Raw genomic sequence first — 22966 nt, 5'->3', positions numbered from 1 at the left:
ACTACTCAGCAGCGACGCTAACCACCGGGACCGCAAACCTTCCCCATCCAGTCGAAAAAAGCAGAGGTGCTGCAGCTGTAAGTGGTGGGCAGTGCAATTCGGGTTTTCTTTAACCTGGTGGAACCAAAGGAGGAGGGTCGGAAGGCGTGTGCGTGCAGCCAATTGACAGAATCCTGGCTCAACCAGCGACGGGGAGCGCCGATAGACAGGCAGTTTCTCCAATGGTTTTGCCTGACACCAAAGCCCTCCCTCTGGGAAAGCCAATGGGCGGGAACACGAGGCGGCCTTTCCCCGGGCTCGGGTGGTTGGGTTTTGTCCCTCCTCCTCCCCTTCGCCAGCAGCAGTGTTTAGCCCGGGACTGGACCGAGATAGAGTTGAGGAAGCGTTGGCGGAGCCGCGGAGGGTGCGTTTTACCCGCAGGCGGGTGGCGGGGAAGGGACTTTTCCCGAGCTCGGTGAGGGGATCAGAGGAACGGGCTGAGGTCGAAACAGCGGAGCCGGGTTAGACGAACTGGCTTGAAGCCCAGCTGCCCTTTCAGGGTGGGGACAGGAGCAAACCAGCCGTGTCTCAGAACAACCCGGGCTAAATACCCCGTTGCGTGCCGTTCTGGTGGCTGCTGCTGTCCGTTCCCCTTCCCGCGATCAGCGGCGGGTAAGAATCGGGAGGACGGCAGCCCCGTTCCGATGCGAGACAGGCACTTGGGCAGACATGCGGAGAGGGCTGCCATGGGGTATCTGGGTGCGTGCGTGTGCAGTGGGGGGGCACGATGTCTCTCCGCCCGGCTTTATTTCCAACCGCCTCCTGCGGGGGCTGTTTCCCGTCTCGCGCTTTCTCCCGGTTCCTTCCCTTGCGGGAGTGAAGTCCCTAATTGCGCTCCGCGTTGCGCTCCGCGGATCCTCCTCTTTCTCCCCTCCCGTATTGTTTGGCTGGGTCGCTTTAATGGCGGCCGACTGGAGGCGGCAGTGCTGCTAGCCGACTGCAGGGGGCCAAGCGCAACTCCCGGGGCAATTGGCAAAAAGCGGTGTCGGGGTAGATTTCGGCGCCGGAGACGCGGGCGGAAAGGGGATGGAATCGAGTTACATTCACTCCCGAGAGTTTTGTAACGTGAAGGGGAGGTCGGGGGTCTGGGTTGGGGGAGTTCTTCGGCTCCAGAACCCTCATGCTTCCAGCAGAAACTCCTCCTGTTCGTTGGCCGCGGGGAGTCGCGCCCGAGGAGGGAAGACCCGGCCCTCATGTGAGGGGGGTATCCGTGAGGCGTTTGGAGGCCGTCAGTGGGCTAAGAGGCTAGTATCCCTTTGGGAAGGGCGCCTCGAGGGGTGCTGTGTACCAACTCGAAGGCAGTGGTGGCAACTCCGTTTGTTGCCCATGGGGAAGGGCGTCTCCTGGAGGGGAAGATGGGAAGGCGTGCCCGCTACCCCTGTAGATGCCCCCCTTCCCTTTCCCCTTTAAGAGCACCTCCTCTTTTCCCTAGGCTCCAGGCCAGTTTGGTGCAGCCTTGGCAGAGCCCAGCAAGGAGAAGGAGCTCCCATTGTGAGTGCTATTTATATATGTTTTCCTGCCTCGGTTAGACCTGCCTTGGGAGGCGGAGGTAGAGCACCCATTTTTGGCACGAGGACTGGGGGTGGGGATTAAGAGGAGGTGCCTCTCAGGGTAAGTGGGGGGAGAGATGGTTGGGTGCAGCAGCTGCTGCCCTGGAGCAAAGCCCCGGTAATGGCCGTGAGGCGACTCCACCCCCGCGGGGTGGGCTCTTTTGCTGCAGACATCGCTCCTGCAATACCAGCACCCGCAAGCAGACGACGGGCTCCTGCCGCTGCTCGCCTTACCCGGCTCGGGAGCGAGGGGGCAGGTATCTTTCGACTGCCCTCTAGAGTTTTGGAGCGTACACTAAAGTGACATATTTTACTCTGATTTAAATTATTTCTGTCCAAACTCTGAATCCCCCCAACCTTACCTGACCTATTTGGCGAGGAGGCAGCAGGGAGAAGACTTCAAATAACCCACTTTTTAGCAAAGTGTGGTTTAATAACTGTCTTCTCTGTGTTTGGATCATACAGTTCTTTCTCTTTTCCAAATGGATTTGCTTGAGACTGGAGGTGGGAAGTTCAAACCACTGTTCGTTGTTATTTTTTCAAGTGTTTTTGTAGTGGTTCATAGTTAAAGGCAGCTATCTGTCTGGCTCCATTTCCCTTGAAACCTTTGAGGTTGTTTGAGAATCCTGTGGGCTGTTGCGTGTTCAGTTGTGTCTCATCAGATTTTCCAAGATGTATGCAGTTGCTTTCTTGGACCAAAATCATGTAAGTCTCTTTGTGAATTCTGAGAATTCTACATTTATTGGTCCCTTTTCCTTCACCTCACTAAGAAGATTTGGAACCACTTAATGGCAAAGTCACTTGGAGAAGACAACCTTAATGGAAATAACCACAGGCCTATCACCAGGAGACTAAAAACAATAGTAGTCCCGTGGGGAATCTGTTTAATGTCCCTTGAAGAAACCACTGGTGATATTTCAATACCCAGAACCATAACTTAGTGGAATGATATTGGGAGAGGTGGGTGGGAGAATTTAAATACTAGTTATTTGTAAATGGTTTACTAATAAGACAAGAGGAAGCTGATTCTTAAAAATTGTCAGAATCATTTTACAATTATAGTTTTGCCAAATATTTTCATAGGCATGCAGATTGGATAGTAAATCCATCTTAATGGCCTCTAAATGTGGATAGAATATTGTTGCTTGAAGTTTTATCTGTAATGCTAATGTGAAATGATACAAATATTGATGTGCACACTACTGTTAAAGTGTAGTTACATATTCGGCCAAGGCTCTCCTTGACTTTTTCTTAATCTTCTCTTACTCAGATTAAGAGTAAAAATTTAAGATTATTTTTAGCAGTATCATAGATAACAAAGGATGGGTTTCTTTTACTGGCACTGTCATTTTTTTGCTGATCTCTGATCCAAAGTGGAGCATTTTTTTTATTAAAAAAGCTGCAATCATGGGATTAAAAAACTCAGCTACGTAAGAAGAATAGGTGTATTCAAAATAAAAATGGAAATAAACACTTTTCATGCTTAATGGTTTATTTTTTAGTGTGCCATATGAAGCCAGTTTTTTTAAAAAAAATTTAAACAGTGCTATATGGCTTAGTGTGTTGTGAAGGTCCAACCAATTTGTTTATTCAGTAACAGTGGGTAAACAAACCTTGAAATTAGCAGCCTTAACTTGTTCATTCCAGTGAGAATAATGCTGTTTTGAAAAAGTAACTTCTGCTACATAAAGAACTACCAAAGTTGAAAAAGTAAATAGAAATCATCATATTGGATAAATATAGGAAATAAAGTTTGGTCAGCTCTAAAGAAATTGCGTATTACTTAAACTAGAGTACATGAAAGTCTTATTGAGGTCTGTTCATATGATAGTTACAAGTGGGCAAAGGAGATTAGCATGTATACAAATCTGCCTGCAACATACTCCTCTTCTAGGACCCCTGTGTGATACAGGAAGGAGAGTTTGAAAATTTCCTTATTTTTGCTTGCGTATGAGTAGAAGCTGACATGTGATTCATATATTTGGTTTAGTTACTCTCAAATGATTTCATTAGATTATGGGAACTTCATTAATAGAAGTAGCTTGCAAAGATAAGTTGGTCATACAAAATGTTTAATTGAATAATTAATTGAAACTACAACCAAACTGGTTGGTCTCATGCATCACACCAAACTGTCACTTGATTTGACTTACAGGGTTGTCTGAAACCAGCTGTTCTATTCAATAAGCTATTATTAAACAGTCCAAAACATAGTTTGTTGTATGTAGCTTTGGCTTTGTTTCTGATAACATTTGGTATTTTCACATAGAATATTGAAGTAACCAAATGAGCATATTCGTGTAGAAATCATACATGGGTCTACTGGAGTTTCTGCATATCTAAGAATGGGTTTTGTATTTATAGTAGTCTTATTCTATTAAACCTCCTCAAAAGTTGATTCGATGCCAGATAACATGTAAAAATTTCATAGAAATAGTCTCTTCTGACTTACCTGTATATGTAAAAATAAAGCACATCTCCACATTTTACTGATTTTTTAAGGTAGGTTATTTGCTTCAGAATGAAACTTTAATTCTAACTTGAGAATTTATTTTGTATGCTGATTGATTACTTCTTGGTTTTGCCTATCAAAAAGAATGGCTAAACAGATCTGCATGACTCTATGCAATATATGTAGACTGGTTAGTCTACCTTGCTCCTTTTCTAAGAGACAAGAATTACAAGTAATTATTTGTTCTTCGCTTTTGATTCTGGCTTAATAGGAAAGGAATAAAACAGAATTCCTTGTTCTCATATAAAGATAAACAAACCTCAGACAAACATGAACAAAAATCAAGGTTCACCAATAAAACTTGCTGTAGCACCCAAATCTATATATTCTGTATTTCTTCCATTTGAGTTACTCCTAGTCCTGCTGCTTATAGTCCACACTTGAGCGCGTGCACTCTCACAATTCAGAGTAACAGTTAATTTATCTGATAACATGAGCTCTGGTTTAAAAACAAATAATTTTTTAGTCTTTAAGGCACCACAAGTTATCTTTAATTCTTCTAATTAGAAAAAGATCAGGTGATAGAAAAGATTTCTGCCCATGACTCAAGAGAGGTTCATTCAGTTATAATAGAATATCCTTGGGCAAGTTAGCATGATTTCATTCTTACAGGTACTGGGGATCTGCATAAAGCAACTGTTTTCTGATGGTCTTGCCCAAACTGAAATGTCTGAAAAGCACATTTTGGTCCATATGCAGAATTAAGCAAGGCTGTTCTGTTCCAGATATGGCCTTAAATATGGTTCCAGGTAGAGGCATTTCAGGAAGATGGGGTTAGAGTAGGAAAAGTAAATTATGTACAAAGCATTCTACACTTGATACAGCTTGTTCTGGATGGTCCAAGTCCAGACTGAAACATACGTTATTGGATTTTCTTCTTTTTCTTTTTCTCTTTTCTTTTTTTATTTGGATGTTCTGGAGGAAGGAAAGGGATGATTGATGGAGGAGTAAATGGTTGGCTATGCTGCGCCTGAATACAAAGATACTGACCAGAGAGGTAAGGAGGGAAAGGAAGGCATTGGGAAGATGAACAAGTGGGCTGGAACAGAAGTCATGTGGAGAGGAGGATGAGGCACTCCAACCTTGCCCTACTTCCCTGATGAGACCTCTCCAGATTTTTTTCAGCCAAAACTGAGAATAATCAAAATGAGTTTTGTGTAGAATTTCAAAACACGTGTTTCGGATTTGAAACAAAAACACATTTTGCAAATGCGTTTTGCATTTCATGCACACCCTAAGAAAATGCCAAAACTGAGTGGTTTTCTTGGTGAAGGCATGTGTCTGTGACACTAATGGTAATGGAGGAGACTTTGCCTGGTTGTCAAAATGTCAGAGAGATCCTGCATGCCATAAGGGGTGTGTCCCTCCCCCTCTTCACCACACAGACTTTGATAGCAGCTGAGGTAAGGGAAAGCATATGATACTGGAAAGCCATATAGAGAGCTGCCAAGATCATTGCAGTAAGAAGAGGTATAGAGGTGGGAAGGAAGGAGGGAGGGGGCAATGTTCATCAACCTTCCTCCATGAAGTCACTCTGAGATTTTTCTGGATTTTGGTCTAACCAAAACCAGAACAAGCATTCTGCATTATGTTTTGGCTAATCTAGAACACTTCAAGAGAACTTCCAGGAAACTGGTTTGTTTCATGTTCAGAAAAAAAAAAACATTTCGATCTGTTAGATAAGTTAAGCCTGAGAGATAGTGACTGACCAAAGATCACCCACAGTGTTACATGGATGAGTGGGGACTTAAAATAAGATTTCTTGTTAAAATAGTATGTCTAGTATTTCAAGTTTAGCTGAAAGTTGCTGTCTCTAGAGCAGTGTAAAAATGTTCATGTTATAAGCACCCACCAGTTTTGGTTATAGCCTTACATACTTATTGCATATTTATGTTGTTGGCCAGAGATACCTGTAGCGAAACATATTTTTAGTGAACTTTAGTTAGGATGTACACTCATGTTTAAAGTCACCAGACAGCATGGTAATTACATGTAACAAAAATTCATTTGTCCCACTGCTCTTTGTGCAGAAATTCATGATTAAGTCAGTGAATTGGTCACTCCATTTGAAAGGCTTAAAATGTGCAGAACTGAAACTTCTATAATTCCTTTTAAGATGTAAAAGTTATTTCTGTTTTTATCCCAGTGTCTCACTCAAGTCAATTGAATGTGCTTGTGAATTCATGTTATACTTTTGATAATTCACTGATTGATTTATGAAATTTATACACCACCTCAATCCAATTGGACTCTTGGCAGTTTACAATGCATATAATAAAATACAACAATTATACAACAATATGAAATGTTAACATAATTATAGCAATACTAGAGTTGGTATAGCTCAAGAAAAATATTTTCTCAACTAGTCTCGAGCTTGAGACTTGTAGCATCTATATTTAGCTTATTTACTTATGTTAACTAAAGCCATGCTAAAAGTCTGGCTCCACTAGGAGGAGCCAATCACAAAACAGCAATTTAGGAAGGTTACATTTGGTGGATCTGAAGGCAAAGCCCACAAAAAATGCTCTGTTCATTGAAATAAAGCTATTACATATACATATGTTTTCTGTCAACCAGCAATGCTGCTTACACCTAACAGACTACCACCCATAAGCAAAATAGCCATATCACAAATGTGTCTCAGACACAAAGCAGAAACTAAAAGTACATGCAATAAGATGCTTTGAATATATAGCATATGGGAAGTATTAAAAGATAACATATTTCCCTAATTTTACAGAGGAGGGACTATAAAACTAATTCAAAGGATAAATAATTTTTATACAAAAGGTAATTGATACATCCAAAGCAGAAGAGTTAAGAAAATGAGCCTTATTTATAAGTAAATTGCAAATGAAGTCTTTTGTATTCCTCCAGGGTTAGATATCAGTTGGGCAGAGCCAGAGAAGGGTGTTACTAGGGATTATTTGGAGCTCTTAGAAGTGGATAGGGTCCTTTGTAGTATAAACTCTGCCACCTGCAGGCTGCATGCTTGTCCATCCTGGATCTTTCCAGTGTCCCATGCCCAGCACAGTGGGATGGCTTTGGGAAGTGATCATTGACTCCTTGAAGAACAGAAGGGTACTGCCAGGCTTGAAGGAAGATGCAGTGCTACCTCTCTTGAAGATGCCACCTATCAGTCTGATAGTATTGAACAATCTTTACACAGTCTCCAAGAATGGTGGGGAATCAGCTATAGAAGATTCTAAAGAAAACAGATTATCTAGATCCTTTTCAATCAAGGTTCAGGCCCAGACACAGGACAGAAATGGTATCAGTTATTGGCGATGACCTTTATCAGGATCTGGATATATCAGGATCCAAAAGAGGTCAAATAGGACAATATTTGGTCCTATTTGACCTCTTTTGGATCACCTGCAAAGGTTTGGGCTGGAGGTACTCTTGTATGGTAGTTCTGTTCTACCTGGGTGGATTATTCCAGTCAGTAGCTACGGGAGAAGAACGATTGACCCCATGGTTCCAGTGTGGGCTTCCACAGGGCTGAATCTTCTACCCAATGCTACTCTGTATCAACCTGAAACTGCTTGGAGATCTCATCACCTGCTGATGATACACAATTATATACTGCTATGCAGAAGTAGTGAAGGTCCTGAATCAGTCGCTAGAGGCTGTCAGGGACTCAATGCGAAGAAATAAACTAAGACTACACAGGCATCCTGGCTTCTCAGAAACATTTGTTTCATCTGTGGCTGTAGATGGGTCACACTCAACCTGGAGGAACAGGTCCATGAGCTGGGGATTCTCTTTGACTTGCAGATCTGTTAGAATATTATGTGGAGGCTGTGTCCAAAAAGGCCTTTGTCCAGCTTTTTATGATGCATCAGTTACCTGGACCAGGAAGCACTGGTGACAGGAACTTGCGCCCTTATCACCATGTGATTGGACTGCTGCAACTTACTCTACCTTTGAAGTTGACTTGGAAGCTATAACTGGAATGGAATGCAGCAGCCAGACTGCTGGCAGGTAGAGCCTTCCTTTGCAGAGTAACACCTGTATTATGGTTGCTGCACTGATTGCCTGCAGGCTTCCAGGTCTATTTCAGAGTGCTGGTTTAAAGCACTACGTAGCACAGCATTGGCTTACTGCGTTTTCCAAAATGAGCCTGTCTAGATCATCAAGAGAGGACCTTCTTGGGGTCTCACCCATGTGAGGTATGCATGAGACTGAAGATTGGCCTTCTTGGTTGTAGCCCCAGCTGTATGTTGCCACAGAAATACATTAGGGCTCTTCTCCTGGCATTTAGGAAGCTTTTAAAAATCAACCTTTTTAATTGAGTGTTCATGAGATTGAAGAAGTATAAAAATAATGTTAAATAGGAAACCTTGAAGTTGAGAGATACCTTAAACCATTTTTTGCCAGTCTTCCAAAGTAAACACTATTGTGTGCATAAATATGTTACCAGGCACTGATATAAATTGTCTTACATGTAAAATATGGGAGGGAGGTATATATACACACCATCATACACATACATACAGGAACACACATTTCAGAGAGAACACAATGACATGAAAGCTGATTAACTTGATTGTGTGCCACAGTAGAATTTGTAACTATAGTGGCTCATGGTGTTTAAGTAAACCAGCTTGGCAAAATATGTGTCTGCATTGGCAATTGCCTTTTGGTTAAGAATGAGCCAGGGATGCTTTTGTAACTGATACTGTTGCTATTGTTCCTTTCTGATGAGTGGAAGGTAGCCCAATTGGAACTTGAAATCCCCTATGTTCCTAGATTTACCATACATGAATCTTTGGATACACATAGGAAATATCACTTGTTTCAGTCGTGCTTTGCAGGTAGGCCACTAGCAAAATAGTCTAAAACACATTGTTGCTGTTTTCCCCTTTTAGATTTGTATAGGATGTCCTGTGTATTCACCCCTCAAGTATTTTTGTTGTCTCCGTCTTGGCATATTAGATTTCCTAAAAATGGGGGAGGGGGAGAGATAGGAAGCTCTGTGACCTGCAGGACAGCAGGGGAGCTTTTAGGCTAGAACCTAAGGGCTCGAATAATAAGGGTTCAAGCATGAAAACTCATGAAACCTGGTTTTGAGTGCAGAATAGACATACATTGGGGAGGGGGAGAATGGCAACGTGTGTGATTATATCATGATGCAGGTGTTGTCATTTGGTTTTGCAGTTTGGGTAGCTGACATTGACAAAGTAGATCATGATTAACATTTTGCCTTTGCCTACTTCAGGATCTTTAGGTTTCAGTAATTACTGAACATGCTCTATATATGCTGATAGGTAAAGGTAAAGGTTTCCCTTGACGTAAAGTCCAGTCGAGTCCGACTCTAGGGGGCGGTGCTCATCTCCGTTTCTAAGCCTTGGAGCCAGCGTTGTCATAGACACTTCCGGGTCATGTGGCCAGCATGACGACTCGGAACGCCGTTACCTTCCCGCCGAAGCGGTACCTATTGATCTACTCACATTTGCATGTTTTCGAACTGCTAGGTGGGCAGGAGCTGGGATTAACAACGGGAGCTCACCCCGCTGCGCGGTTTCGAACCGCCGACCGTCCGATCAACAGCTCAGCGGTTTAACCCGCAGCGCCACCGCGTCCCTATATATGCTGATACTGGGTTTTAATTCCATTAAATGCAATGTTCCAGGTTGTCATAACTTTTTCTCAGTATGCTTCTACTAGCTAAGCTATTACAACTTGCATATTAGTACTATAGAACTCTTGTTTCTTCCTTACAACGTGTTGTGTAAAACCTATCACAACGTATTTTATTAGAAACTGTCCTGGCTAAGCAAAGACCACACTGAGACGAGGAGAAAGTCTCTAGTGTTTTATTTAACTGCTATTGTAGACAGAAAATCCTACCAAACTGAAGAAGCATGGGAAAACCCACAGATAAACCCCAAAACTCAAGGCGGGTTTATTCTGGGTCTCTTTGAATGACAGCTCAAAGTCTCTAAACTACGTATGCGTTTTCCCCCCTGGATAGGGGCCTCCTCCTGCTCAACATCCGTACTCATGCCAGAAACCAAGGGAAGCACTATTATGATATAGAGATACAGATATAGATATTGAATTTAACGGCAGTATCAACTGGTTGCATAAATACCTGAGAAATATAATTAATGAATTGAATCCATTATTTGTTCACACAGGTAGTCCTCATTTAACGACAGTGATTGGGACTGGAATTTCTGTCGCTAAGAGATTTGGTTGTAAAGCGAAAAGTCACATGACTGCATCACTTAGCGATGGCAATCCTGGCAGTTCCCCTTGCTGCTGTTAAGTGAATTTTACCAGTCATTAGCAGAACACCCACCCCAATCCAAGCTATTCTGGGCTTGGTCCCTCCCAGCCCTAAACCTCAATTTGGTAAGCAACTGCCTTCAACTCCCCTCACCGCCCATCACCCCACCATCTCTGCCCTTTTGGCCACCCAGCACCCTGCCTTGCAGGGTGGCAAGCAGACCCAGAACAGAGGATAACATTGAGAGAATGGAATACTATATGCTGCTTTAAACTTACAGGAAAAGAGAAGGTTGCAGATCAATCTTAAAACACACATTACTGCTTATGCAAGGCCATTTTGAGAAAAACATTTTTACCTAATAGATGAAAGAATATTTGTGTTCCTTCATGCTGCCTATAAATAATCCATCTAGAAGAATATGCTAATAACTTCACACATCCTTCCTTCCCCTACCCTCATATTCCAAAGTAGGACTCCAGCTTTTATTTCATTTTGCTGATACTACAATTTTGGGTGATGTTTTATTCACTTGTACCTAGTACTTGTTTTATGGTTTCTACTTAGATAAATCAGGTAGTAAGCATACTGTTTTCTTGAATAGTTTTGTCTTAGAAAAAGTTAGAGATTGAACTTGAAACATGTGCACAACCCATTATCTGTTTTCATAATAAACTTTAATACTCTGCATTGATTAGTACAGATGATGTTCCACTGTTGTATGAAATGCTTTCAGACTTTAGATGTTGTAAAAAAATGTTTTAAACTTGATCATGAACCGCTGAAGATGCTTGTTCTAATATATGAAACTAAATGCCTATGATACTTAGAATTTCTAACTATGCCACTACTGTAACAGAAAATTAGTGAATATAATAATAATTTATATTTATTATTGTTTGCCTCCGAATGACACTCTCTGTCTCTGTCTCTCTCTCTAACAGACATGCTCAGAAGTAACTTCTTTGGCTTGCTTAATTTTATATAGAATTGTATGGGGTGGTGGTGGAAGTAATTAGTGCCAAAATGTCTAAAATACTTTCTTTGCTGCTTCCTCAATATAGCCATAGCTTCCTCTGAAGAGAGATAAACATGAGTCTTGCAGCTTGGTTTAGCCGTCAGAATACGAGCAAGTGGGCAGGCTAGTGAATATTATTGGCAGCAGCAGAAACACTTTTTACTATCCCATGTAGTTCTTTTATGCTTGAAATCAGGCTATTCTTTGAATTGAAGAGGTATAGGAACTGTGGTACATTGAACATCTTTAGACTGTAGATGGATAGTTTTTTTTTTAATAGAGAAATATTTTGAATAGTGGAACTTTAGTATGTGGTAGAGAAATATAAATAAGTAAAAATAAGGCCATAATGTAAGCTGCAAAATATTTCACTATAATTTCTTCAATTTTTTTTTAGTAGTTTAGAATATTTATTGCATAAAATTAACCCTCAGGGCTAATTTTTGTTGCTGATCCATTTTTCTTTTCTCAATATTTATCACCGAAGGAAATGTCCCTTTTATTCTGCTACCAGACCTTTAAACAGATGTTGACCAACATGAAGTTTTAAAAGCCATTTCTTACGATCTCAGTTCCTCCGAAAGTAAAAAAAAAATGACATTTGAAATTTTGGCTGATAAAATTTTAATGAGGGAGATAAAACATATTTATGATTGTGTGCCTTCTGCTTTTTAGGACTCTTTAAAGGAAGATAGTACCTGCTTTGGGAAATACTGCTAGCAATGAGAAATATTTTTTATTTTTTTATCAAAGTATGCAATTTTTTATCAAAGTATTTTGACATCTGCTGAGATCCTGCTGTGGGTGAACTTGACTGTACTATTCATCTTATAGTCAGCTTGCTTTTGAGTTGTTTTAAGTGTTCAAAAATGAGAATTAAATTACTTTATTGTCACATTCCATGACAGACTTGCATTCTCAATATTAATTAAATCTATTTCAGGATGCTTATTTTCAGTAAAACATTCCCAGCGTGTTTAGAGAAGTGAGCAAAGTTCCCAGGACTGAAAAGGCATTGGAGAACCTTCTTAACTTGACAATTGCTGGATGTTCTTGAATGTGTAAGTATTTGGGTTTGAAATACGTAAGGCTTTTTTGTAATGTTAGTCGCTTCAAGTGGTCAGTTGAGAGGAGGAGAAATAAATAAAATTAAGTAATAAGAAAGACTGAATGTAAAATAGCTTACTGAAAATAGTAGCTTATTTTAAGTAGTTCTAAGATCTTACTTGTTTATGCTAACCACAGTTAGAATAAAACAGTTTCCAAACTAGGGAGGAAGAGTAATTTATTCAGAACTATGAACACAATCTTCAGTCTCCTTTGGTCTTGTGCAAATAGTGTTGAGGAAACATGTCAAGCTTGTTACAATTCTAAATGTTAAACAATGGTTTTGGACTGCATTTGAACTGGAAAATGCAATTTTCTTTCAAATTTTTTTACATTATATTTCAAACACCATAGCTAAGTTTGCACATGAAATTAGGACTCTCATGTCTGGGCTGCAAAAATATGGATAACTACTAGGTGGTAGGAATGAGATAGAGTTTTCTCTATCCCTTTGCTGTCATCTAATAGTCCAAATTCGGGTGTCTAGATACGGTATATCTATGAAAGAAAGCCAGAATTTCCAAAATGGTAGCTTACTATGACCTACCAAGTTGCTGGTTTGTAGAGAGAGTGTTTTGTTAGATTATAGATAAGTTAACAGGACCCATAATTGTTGTAGCAATTAAATGCACTGCACTAGAAACTGGGAGACGGTGAGTTCTAGTCCTTAGCATGAAGCCAGCTGAGTGACTCCGGGCCAGTCACTCTCTCTCAGCTATAGGAAGAAGGAAATAGCAAACTACTTCTGGAAATGTTGTCAAGAACACTGCATAGATTTGTCCATGTAGTTGCCAGGAGTCAAGAATGATTCAAGGGGGTGGGTGGGTGGATGGGTGGATGGGCAGACCAACAGACCGACAAGCCTTTCTCAACTCAAGGACTGCATTTGGCCTTTAATTGGTTTGTTCTCAGTTCTTAGATTCCAATTTGTGCTTTGTTTCAGAGAAACAGTTTGGTTCATGGGTAACAATGAACAACAGAAGTTGCTTTTGTAGTTTAGTCTTATTTGCAAAAGGAGGTGATAGAGCACTGTGCTTAGTCATTCGTAGTAAGCTAGAATATTTAGAAATATTGGCACAGTATGACACCCAGATGCTCATTCTATAAGCTGTTGAAATGATTTTGGCTATTGATATATGAAGAAATAGCAGATTACTGGAGTACAAAAGGGGAACCTTGGATTTAGTAGATAATTGTTAAATTAATGAAATAAAATCTTGTTTTGTTTAATTTAGAACATACCTAAATAAATCAGTAAAAGAAAGATGGTAACTTTGAAAAATATTTAAAAAACAATCAGATAATGTTGTAGTGAAACTGCTTTCTCTTTTTGCAACAGTTTTTCTGGAAGGCCAGAAGGTAGCTGAAAATTGACGCTGTCTGAACCTACGTCTGGTTTATAAGGGCTTACCACAATGGCAACTGGTCTAGCCAATGTAGGAAGCTCTTTTGGAGGTCCGTCTAATTCTCTGGTTTCTAGATCTAAGTTCCAGAGTACCTCCATAGAAGATGATGATGATGTTGTATTTGTTGAACCTGTACAGCCTCCACAAATCTCTACACCATTAATAACAGACCACAGAAATGTTTTTAATTCATCCAGTAATGAAGAGCAACATGGAAATGACCCTAAAATATCAGGTCCGTCAAAAGACATGAGCTCTCAAAAGGGAAGTATAACTGAGACTATTATTATTGATGATGAAGAAGACATTGAAACAAATCAGGGACAAGAGAGAAATGATTCCAATTTCAATGAAAGAAGATTTCCAGAGGGTAAAAACAGAAGCAATGAGATGGAATTCTCAACACCCAGTTTTTCAAGAAGTAAGGTAAATGCAGGAATAGGTAATAGTGGTATAACCACAGAACCAGACTCTGAAATTCAAATAGCTAATGTTACTACATTAGAAAGAGGTATGAGCTCTGTGAGTGTTGGCCGTTTAGAAAATACTGAAGGGCGTGACATGAACTTAATGATTACACATGTAACATCACTACAGAATACCAACTTGGGAGATGTATCTAACGGACTGCAGTCAAGTAATTTTGGTGTTAATATACAAACATACACCCCATCTTTAACTTCACAGACCAAGACTGGTGTAGGACCTTTCAATCCTGGTAGAATGAACGTAGCTGGTGATGTCTTTCAGAATGGAGAATCTGCAACTCATCATAATCCTGGTAGGTTGTATCTTTATATATTCTTTTTTTTAAGACTTGCAAAATCTGCTAAAGCCAATAATATTCTAAGTTCTTTTGAAACTAATGTTGGTGCAGTTTTATAAATTAGAATTTATGTTGCTTGAAAGGTTAATTTAAATCAAGTTTTTATAATAAAAGATTGCTGTAAACAGTTAAAACTTAATTGAGTGCAATTATCTGGAACCTTGGGGCCTTTAAAAGAATTCCTAGCTTTTGAGGTTGATAAGTTAAAGGTGAAGTCCTTCACATCTAATCTAAGAAAAAAGGAGGTGGGTCTCAGTTGCAAAATAGAAAACTATTTAAACCGTTTCCTAAAAGTAAGCTTGAGAGAGATAATTTAAAAGGAGCAGAACTGAGATGGAACACTACATGCTGAATCCTGTATTTACCTTCCCAAAGCATGCGCATGGATTAGCAAAACACTTCCCTTGCTTCTTCACTCCCCTTCCTCACATCCCAAGATATGCTCAGTGCTCCCACTTACCATTTTTGTGTTTTTACTGGCAAGATTTATTAGAAAGCACTCCCCTGCAATTATCTGACATTCTTAAGAATAAAAGATGGTACTGGAGTCTGGCAGCTTGTTTTGTAATACTTTGGTCTTTTTTTTTTAACTGAGTAATTTGAAGTACAATCAATAACTATTATGCAGTCTATCTGCTATAGAAGTCTATCTGGTGTAAGATTAAGATGAGTATTTTCAGCACTCTTCCCATTTGGATGGGAATTAAATATATTTGGAAAAAAATTTCAAGGTACAAGTTTATTAGTAAACATAAAATGAAGCCACATTTATCTAAATGTTTAGTTATATATAGAACAGTTAAAGTAGCAGTCCCAGAAGTTTGCTGAGCTACAATAGCTAGCAGTTGCATACAGTAGGATTGAAAATTGAGCATACTGGCAAGCAGTGGGAACTAGGGAACATGCTTACTCAAATTGATCACCATTGAATTACTGTGCATGTAGAAAGATGTATTGTGGAGTTGTACTTTTAGAGAGTTGTCAGGCGGCATACAAATTTAATAAATGATAATTTATTTGCAAATTTATAAGCCAATGTTCAACAAAAGTTCTTCATGATTTATAACATAAAAATAGTCCCCATGGAAAGCCACCAAAGCAATAATAATTTATTAAAATTTTATGCTGCCCAGCTCCAACAACTCTGGGTGGTTTACAGTTGTTAAAACATTTAGAAACAAAGAACAAGACAAAAAGACAAAAACAGCACAAAAGGATGACAAAGAAAACAAACCTGGAGGGGAACAGAAAGGAGGAGAGAGGTGTCAGTCATCCCCTCCAAAGGCCTGGGTGAAGAGCCAGATCATTAAGGCCCTTCAAAATAACCAGTATTGCCAGAATATTGATGGGTGGAACCTCATTGCAGAAGTTTACTATTGAAATTAAATAATTACCTAATTCTTTTAAAAATAAGTTTGTTTACTTATTTATAAGTTTAATGCAACCTTTTATGAAACTTGTCTGACTATAGCTTCATTTTGAGATGACAAGTATACAGTTGAAAATACTTGCATTACATTTCATTGTAAATCAGATGTGTTATAGCTAAAAAGTTTTAAATTTGATGACTTAAAAAGATTTATAAAGAAACCAATGGTGCTTGACAAAACTATTAGCTTAACAAAGGTGACTAAAAAGTTAATATTTTTACACCCATGTACAAAGCACATCACTGACTCAATATTAAGTCAGTAATCTTATTCAGTAATGACCAAATTTTGAGTATCAAATAGAACTGCTTGTAACTATTGTATTTTGATGTTCTTGCTGATAAATTGTTCAATTTGTACATACCTTTGTGAGAATAATTTTGTAGCTACATATATTTTGCACTAAACAAAATGCCTGCCATGTATTCTTTTTTCCTGAAATATATGGAATCATAGCCATCACATTTATAAGGATTTCCCTGCTCTGTATCATGGGCTACCATTACCGTTATCTGCTAGCATTCTCTCTTACAAGCATGCAACTACAGATAATGAAACCATAGATAAGATGGCACTCATCCCCAAAAGTAACCAAAAATACAAGGAAAAAGAAAAAAAATGGATCTTTACCACAATTACGAATACAAAATCAAAATAAGGAAGCAGTGGAGTACTTCTTTCTCCTCCTCAAAGCCATGGAAAATATCAGTGTCATGTTTTGATGACTGCACCTATAGTGGTTGTAGCTACATTTGCACAGTAACTGTTGATAGTGCTTTGCTTAGTTTTGCTTTGCAGACCCCAACAGGTATACTTACAGGGTTGCAGTGAAGGTTCCAGCTAATTTTTGAACTTGATGCTGCTCTCCATCAGGGGTTGAAGATCAGATACTTTGTTCTCCAAGGCATTCCCCATCAGTAGGATCTCAGCTTTGAGCAAGCATTTGCCACTTTCCTCTGCTGTGCACTTGCTCATTTTCAGTATGGTGGAAGTAACATGCAGAAAGAGAATTATTGTATAAGGTCAGAATAGTGCAGATGCCAGGAATTATTGGGAGTAGGGATTGGATGTGAAGTTTGCATGTGCACAAAATAACAGACAGCTCAGGACTGTGTGCCAAAAGTTGTAGATATGTAATATCATTTACCTTGGCTAATGAGTTCAGGTCTATAGTTATCAACTACAGATACATGAAACCACAGAAGAATGCAGTCCACACCTGTATTATATTTTCTGTGCATTTACATGAAACTTTCCAATATTTCATGGGCATCACTAGCTTTTAAATAGCATTCTTAAGAACAGGTATATATCTACATTACCTTTTGCATGTGATAATTTTGCAAGCTGATTCAGCAATACGATTTGTGAAAACATCACTGAAGATGTAATATTAAACATAGTATAATAGGGGTATCTGCAGAGAAGACTGATTGACAAGCCCATAATCATCATAGTTAGTTGATACTCAGTTGATCATGATGGTGCTTACGATGCATTTGAAATCCACAATGTCTAAAACTAAATTCATGTAAGTAGTAGTATAAGTTTTTTGAAAATACTCCAGCTTAAATACTACTGAGTTGATGATTACTAGAACCTAAGAGGATGGAACTACAACTGCATTTTAGCCACATAAGTAGAATTTGAGTGCATTATCAATTGTTACACAAGAGAGTTTAATATTGTACTGTGATACAAAAGCTAAATTTTCTGGAATGTAACGAATGGCAGAAAATTCTTCCCAAGCAATGATTTTTAGTAGAAAGATAAAAATAACCTTGAAAACGAGAGATTGGAGTTATGGATATGGTTGATATTAAGGGGTATGTATCAAATAGCCAATGTGTTCTAGCTCAGAACAAAACAGCACCATTTGAAACATTTTGGCAAAATGTTTCAAGTTGGTTTTCCACTGGTAGAACAAACTCAAAATAGTTCAAGTGCTCTGTCAGAACAAAGCTTGAAACTTTTTGAGTGTCCTGGGAACTTGAGATCAGCTTCTGTTCAGTAGTTTGTCATCTCCAATAGCTGAGGCAGTAATCTATGTAAGTGCTGCCTACTATCCAGATTGTAGAAAATTTAGTCAAGAGCATTGATTGTATAATATTTTGGAACATTACAATAAATTCCATAGGAAAAAATAAGAAAACAAATCTATTCTCATCAACTGTTATCCAAAAAGTTGTCTCCCCACCTCCACCCTCTTCAAACGAAAGAAGAGAGGGAGGTCTTTTAAATTTTTTATACCCACATTCTTTGGGTATATGGGCCAAAGAAAACAGCACAAGAGAATAGCTAAACAATTTTATCTAGCTTGCTATAGGCATTGGGTTTTTTTGTTGTCACAGCTTACCTGTCAGAGGGAAGCCCAACAAAAGCAATTGGTTTGATCTGTCCTGATATTTTTCCTTGCACATACAGATAGCTGATAGCTGCAAAAACAAAAAAAGGGGGGGGAATTATTGATGTCTTTTAACTGCATGAATAACATTAATCTGAAAGCACACACAGAGTACATGTGTACATCAATGCTAAAAAAACCCAACAAAATTGAGATTTTCAATTATCAACTCACATAAATTCTTAACTTGCTTACAGCAAAGTTATTTTTTAAAAAACAACAAACTAGTAATTTAACCAGGCAAGCTGTCAGGCATGCAGCTGAGATATGACTGGTTCCTGCTGCTGTCTGGCTAAGCTGGAAAAAAGTTAAGAAAATCAATTCATTGAGAAGCCACCAAGCAACAACTTAATCATGCATCACGCTGCTTCAAATACTTAAAATAATGCTTCTAGAAACAAATTTCAGAACAAAACTCTCAAATATGTTTTCATATTCAGAACACCCAAAACAGCCATTTTTCAGACATGTAAAACAAGTTAAAATGCACAAAATGAGATAAGTGAAAATTGCCTAAGAATAATTCTGCCAACTTTTAAAGCAGGAAAGAGTGAAACAGACCTGGTATGTATACTGTATATTAAGCTGTAATGTGGCTTCATTGATTTTTGGTTTAGAATGTTTAGTGAACCAGCCATTATGGTTTCTTTAGCATGGTTTATGCTTTAATAAATTGTGTAAATACATTTTTGGTTTGTTCAAACCATGGTAAAGTAAACCATGCATTATGGCTGTGTATGTTAAAAATCAAACATATATCTTTGAAATTCACATTTATCCCCATTTTTACTCCAAATGTTTCATTGAAGCTGTGTTTAACCTAAAAATAATGAGAATGAAATTACATTTTACACCTGAACTGCAGTTGCAGAGATATAAGAAAAATGTACCTCAAGTCAAAAGATACTCCCTAAAGCAGGTAGCTAACATTGAATATTAGAAGGTATGCTCAAGTTAAAATTAAGGTAATGACAATTTAATTTATATTAAATTCCTCTGTTACAACTCAAGGTAGGTGTCCATTACTTCTGTATATTACAGACACACACAGTGTGAGATGCTTTTTCGGATACTGAACAACTACTACACATCTTTGTAGGATTTGGTGAGACACCAGTTTACATCAAACTAGGGAAGTGTAGACAAACTTAAAAACTTCTTAGGAAATTGCCAATCCTTATTTTAGTAGTTGAAAAGCTTTCTACTTTTCCTTAAACTAAGGTTTGGAGGATGTTTGTTTTAAATGACTAATAAATCAATTCAATTTTTCCTTATTTTCTCAGGCCATTGTAGAAAGTAGTCCCTCATTGCTTAACTTGCTTTTGAGTATCATGTCAAGTTCAAGACACTTTGGACAAGAACTTTACGTAGGAACAATTCATATTTTAAATGTTTTTAAAATGTTGATCTAAACAGTAATATGCTCAAATTTACCCCAGAGTATAATCTTCTGTTGCCATTTCTATGACTATAAATAATATTTTTTAAAAATTAGGCTGTATCGAAATCATTGCAGCCCTATCCCCTGTATGTTAACAACAGTTGAACAATTTCTGCACTAGCAATGCAATACTTTGCTTTACTGTCAGATTAATGCCAGCCCATTGCCATTGTAAACGATTTAAAGCTGTTTACTTAACTTCCAACTTCTTCATTTTGTATTTTTAAGATTCCTGGATATCTCAGTCAGCATCATTTCCAAGGAATCAGAAGCAACCAGGTGTAGATTCCCTGTCACCTGTGGCATCTCTTCCCAAACAAGTCTTCCAACCACCTGCACAACAGCAACCTTCAAAGCAGGTTAAAGTTACATGCGCTAACTGCAAAAAGCCTTTGCAGAAGGGCCAGACTGCATATCAGCGGAAAGGATCTGTTCATCTTTTTTGTTCTACTACCTGCCTTTCATCATTTTCACATAAACCAGCTCCAAAGAAACTTTGTGTTATGTGCAAAAAGTAAGGGTTTTTCTTACTTCTTGATCCTGTTTGTTAAAACTATACTCTTGTTAATTGTTCTAATAACTCTGAAATTAATTTTATTATTTAAGAGACAAGATACTATTCTTTATGCTGTTCTTTCATCAGTTGCTTGCTCATATAAAGTAATATACTCTTGGGCAAAGATTGAGAATGATTAAGAAGAGCAGGCTTGGTTAAGTTTGTTATTCGCTAGTAGCATTTTACTGTGATTGCTTTTGTCTCTTCTGACATCTGGTGGAGACTTAAATTAATAGTGAATGTAGATATAAGCATGGCTCTAATTTGTAGGTGCATAAGCTAGAGGTCTCCTGTTTTAAATAAAAAGACGAGAGTGAAAAATACAAATGTTGCAGATTCACCAGCTTCTGCAAATGATGTTGAATAGGTAATGGTGGAAGGTGAAAGAAGAAAAACAAGAGCAATATTGGAAATTATGATATTGGATAGGTTTAAATTATATGATTTCCTAATGCACGTTTAAATCAAGTAACTTTAAAAATATTTTCAGGAATAGTAAGTTTTTCTTGTCATATTTCAGTATGCTTCTAAACAAGCATGTTAGCGCATGTTGTGCTGCATCAGTTAAAATGGAGAACTTCATCACCATTGTTTGTAATTCAAATCTGAGCTTTTTTGAAGTGATTGAAGGGACATATGTTACCCTGTCATATGAACAGTAATATGGAAATGTGCAGGTGCAACACTCCCAGACAATTGATTTATATTGTCTTCTCTAAGAAAATACTTGTGTTTGTGGACACATAGCTTAAATAAATTCCATGCCTTAACTTCAGGAAGCGCCTGGACTAGGAATAAAAATATATGGAAAATAGGCATTAGAAATAGTGTTGTTGTTATTCAGACTTCAGGTTGCCAAATACAGATGCAAGAATTAAGGTGGTGAGTGTTGCAGGCAACTGCCAAATGTAAAGATGTTGATGTGCATCAGGAAGAATCCTTGATGGTTATTTTGTTTTGCTGTTAGATTGTTCATTGGGTGAACTGAAGAACTTTCAGTTCTTTGCTGTGCTGTGGCTGTTTATGACAGCGGATGTAACATTTGATTCCATTATTTATCTTGGAAATGTTAAAAATCCTTGTATTAAAAAAATCAAACCTTTTTTTAATAGGTAGGTAGATTAGCCTGGGCTAATCAATATATTTATCTAAGACAAAAGTTGGAGCAAGAACTAGCTTTATATTCATTTCTTTCCCCATGGCACAATACTTGAGACATTATTTCATAGAAACAACCCAAAGTGAACAATCCCAGTGGCATAGTTTGAATTGGGAACACAGGTCAAAACAAAATAAAATGAACCCATGTAATGACTGTAAGAATTCACCTGCAGGATAAAAACAACATTTTAAAACAAAGTCCAGAATTGGATGCTCAGATTGATATCATCACAATATTTTGAAACTTATCTAAGCCAACATAGCTCCATCAGCCTCATAAACCAACATCATGGGTCCATCAGATGACAGCAGTTTACCAAGGGCTGCAGAAGCATGTCATGTATGAACGTAAAATGAATTCCTTGTGTGTTTGTAATGAGTCCAGGTTCATTGGTCAAGTCTATTAAGGGCATTAACATGTAGTGCATAGTCCCCAAATGTTTCAATTTATCTGCAGAAGTGAAACAAATCATTGAATGGCTTTCTCTTCCATCTGATGCCTCCTAAATCTGCTCCAGATAGAATGTTGTTTTCTGTAGCAGATTACATAGGAATGTGGGAAGGTGCACAGAAGAGGACATAAAGAAGTACCATTTTGTAAATAGAAACCTGCTTGCATAATGATTGATGTAATCCAGCTTTTCTGTGACAAATATCTACAATGAACTAGTAGATGGTTATATTGCAAGTTATACTGTAGATTAGGTTAATTCTTACTTAAAACTCTGCTTTGTAGTAATAATGATATCCATAATACATTCACATTTCCCAAAAAATAACTAAATGATTATAGAAAGTTGGGCTCCATACAAAGCTATAACTATTCAGTTTTTGTCCTTTACCTGCTTAATACATGTAAATAAAAAAAATAAAAGATCTTTTGATTTTTGGTGTTTGTCAGCAATAAATAGATCAGGCATAAAGGAATAATGTTGCTCGTAGTTTGCTTCTAGTGGCATTTCTTAGGTCAGTACTTCTATCCCTTAATAATTTATCTCCTTCCATCATTGTTTTCTAGTTACTATTTAAGGCTAGTAAACATAACATTAATTATTTGTAAAACATTGTGAAATGAAAAACTGGCTAAAAGAACATGTTCCTTTCCCAATATCTCTACCCCCAAAAGCAATATTCCCATCTTTCTTGGTGTTAATCATAATTAAAATTGTCTGTATATCACTTCAAGTGTTGGTAACAAAACATTCATACTATGATGTTTTTATCTGTCATTCATTGACAAGTCAGTCCTTCTTGTATGTATACATATAAAACATGATT

At 38.2% G+C, this 22966-nt stretch overlaps 1 protein-coding gene across 10 annotated transcripts in view; it reads left to right on the top strand.

Moving 5' to 3' along the window:
• Positions 1-291: 291 nt before the first annotated feature.
• Positions 292-22966, top strand: part of ZMYM2 (zinc finger MYM-type containing 2) — an 80017-nt gene continuing 57342 nt past the window's right edge. For 4 of the 10 annotated variants that reach the window (XR_010068100.1, XM_063305786.1, XM_063305784.1 and 1 more), the window contains exons 1-4: positions 311-403; positions 12301-12418; positions 13804-14651; positions 20200-20485. Coding sequence is in view for 9 of the 10 variants with exons in the window: in XM_063305786.1 (XP_063161856.1) it covers positions 13880-14651; positions 20200-20485 (1058 nt within the window). In the remaining variant the exon portion in view is untranslated. Of the gene's footprint in view, positions 455-1471; positions 1531-1558; positions 2295-5044; positions 5099-12300; positions 12419-13803; positions 14652-20199; positions 20486-22966 lie in introns of those variants that run through there. The other 6 variants (XM_063305779.1, XM_063305785.1, XM_063305781.1 and 3 more) reach the window with 6 other exon arrangements.

The sequence above is a fragment of the Candoia aspera genome, chromosome 5, assembly GCF_035149785.1.
Source record: "Candoia aspera isolate rCanAsp1 chromosome 5, rCanAsp1.hap2, whole genome shotgun sequence".
NCBI classification, from domain to species: domain Eukaryota; kingdom Metazoa; phylum Chordata; class Lepidosauria; order Squamata; family Boidae; genus Candoia; species Candoia aspera.
Note: the sequence above shows the minus strand (reverse complement) of the source record. Positions and strands in the feature narration are given on the sequence as shown.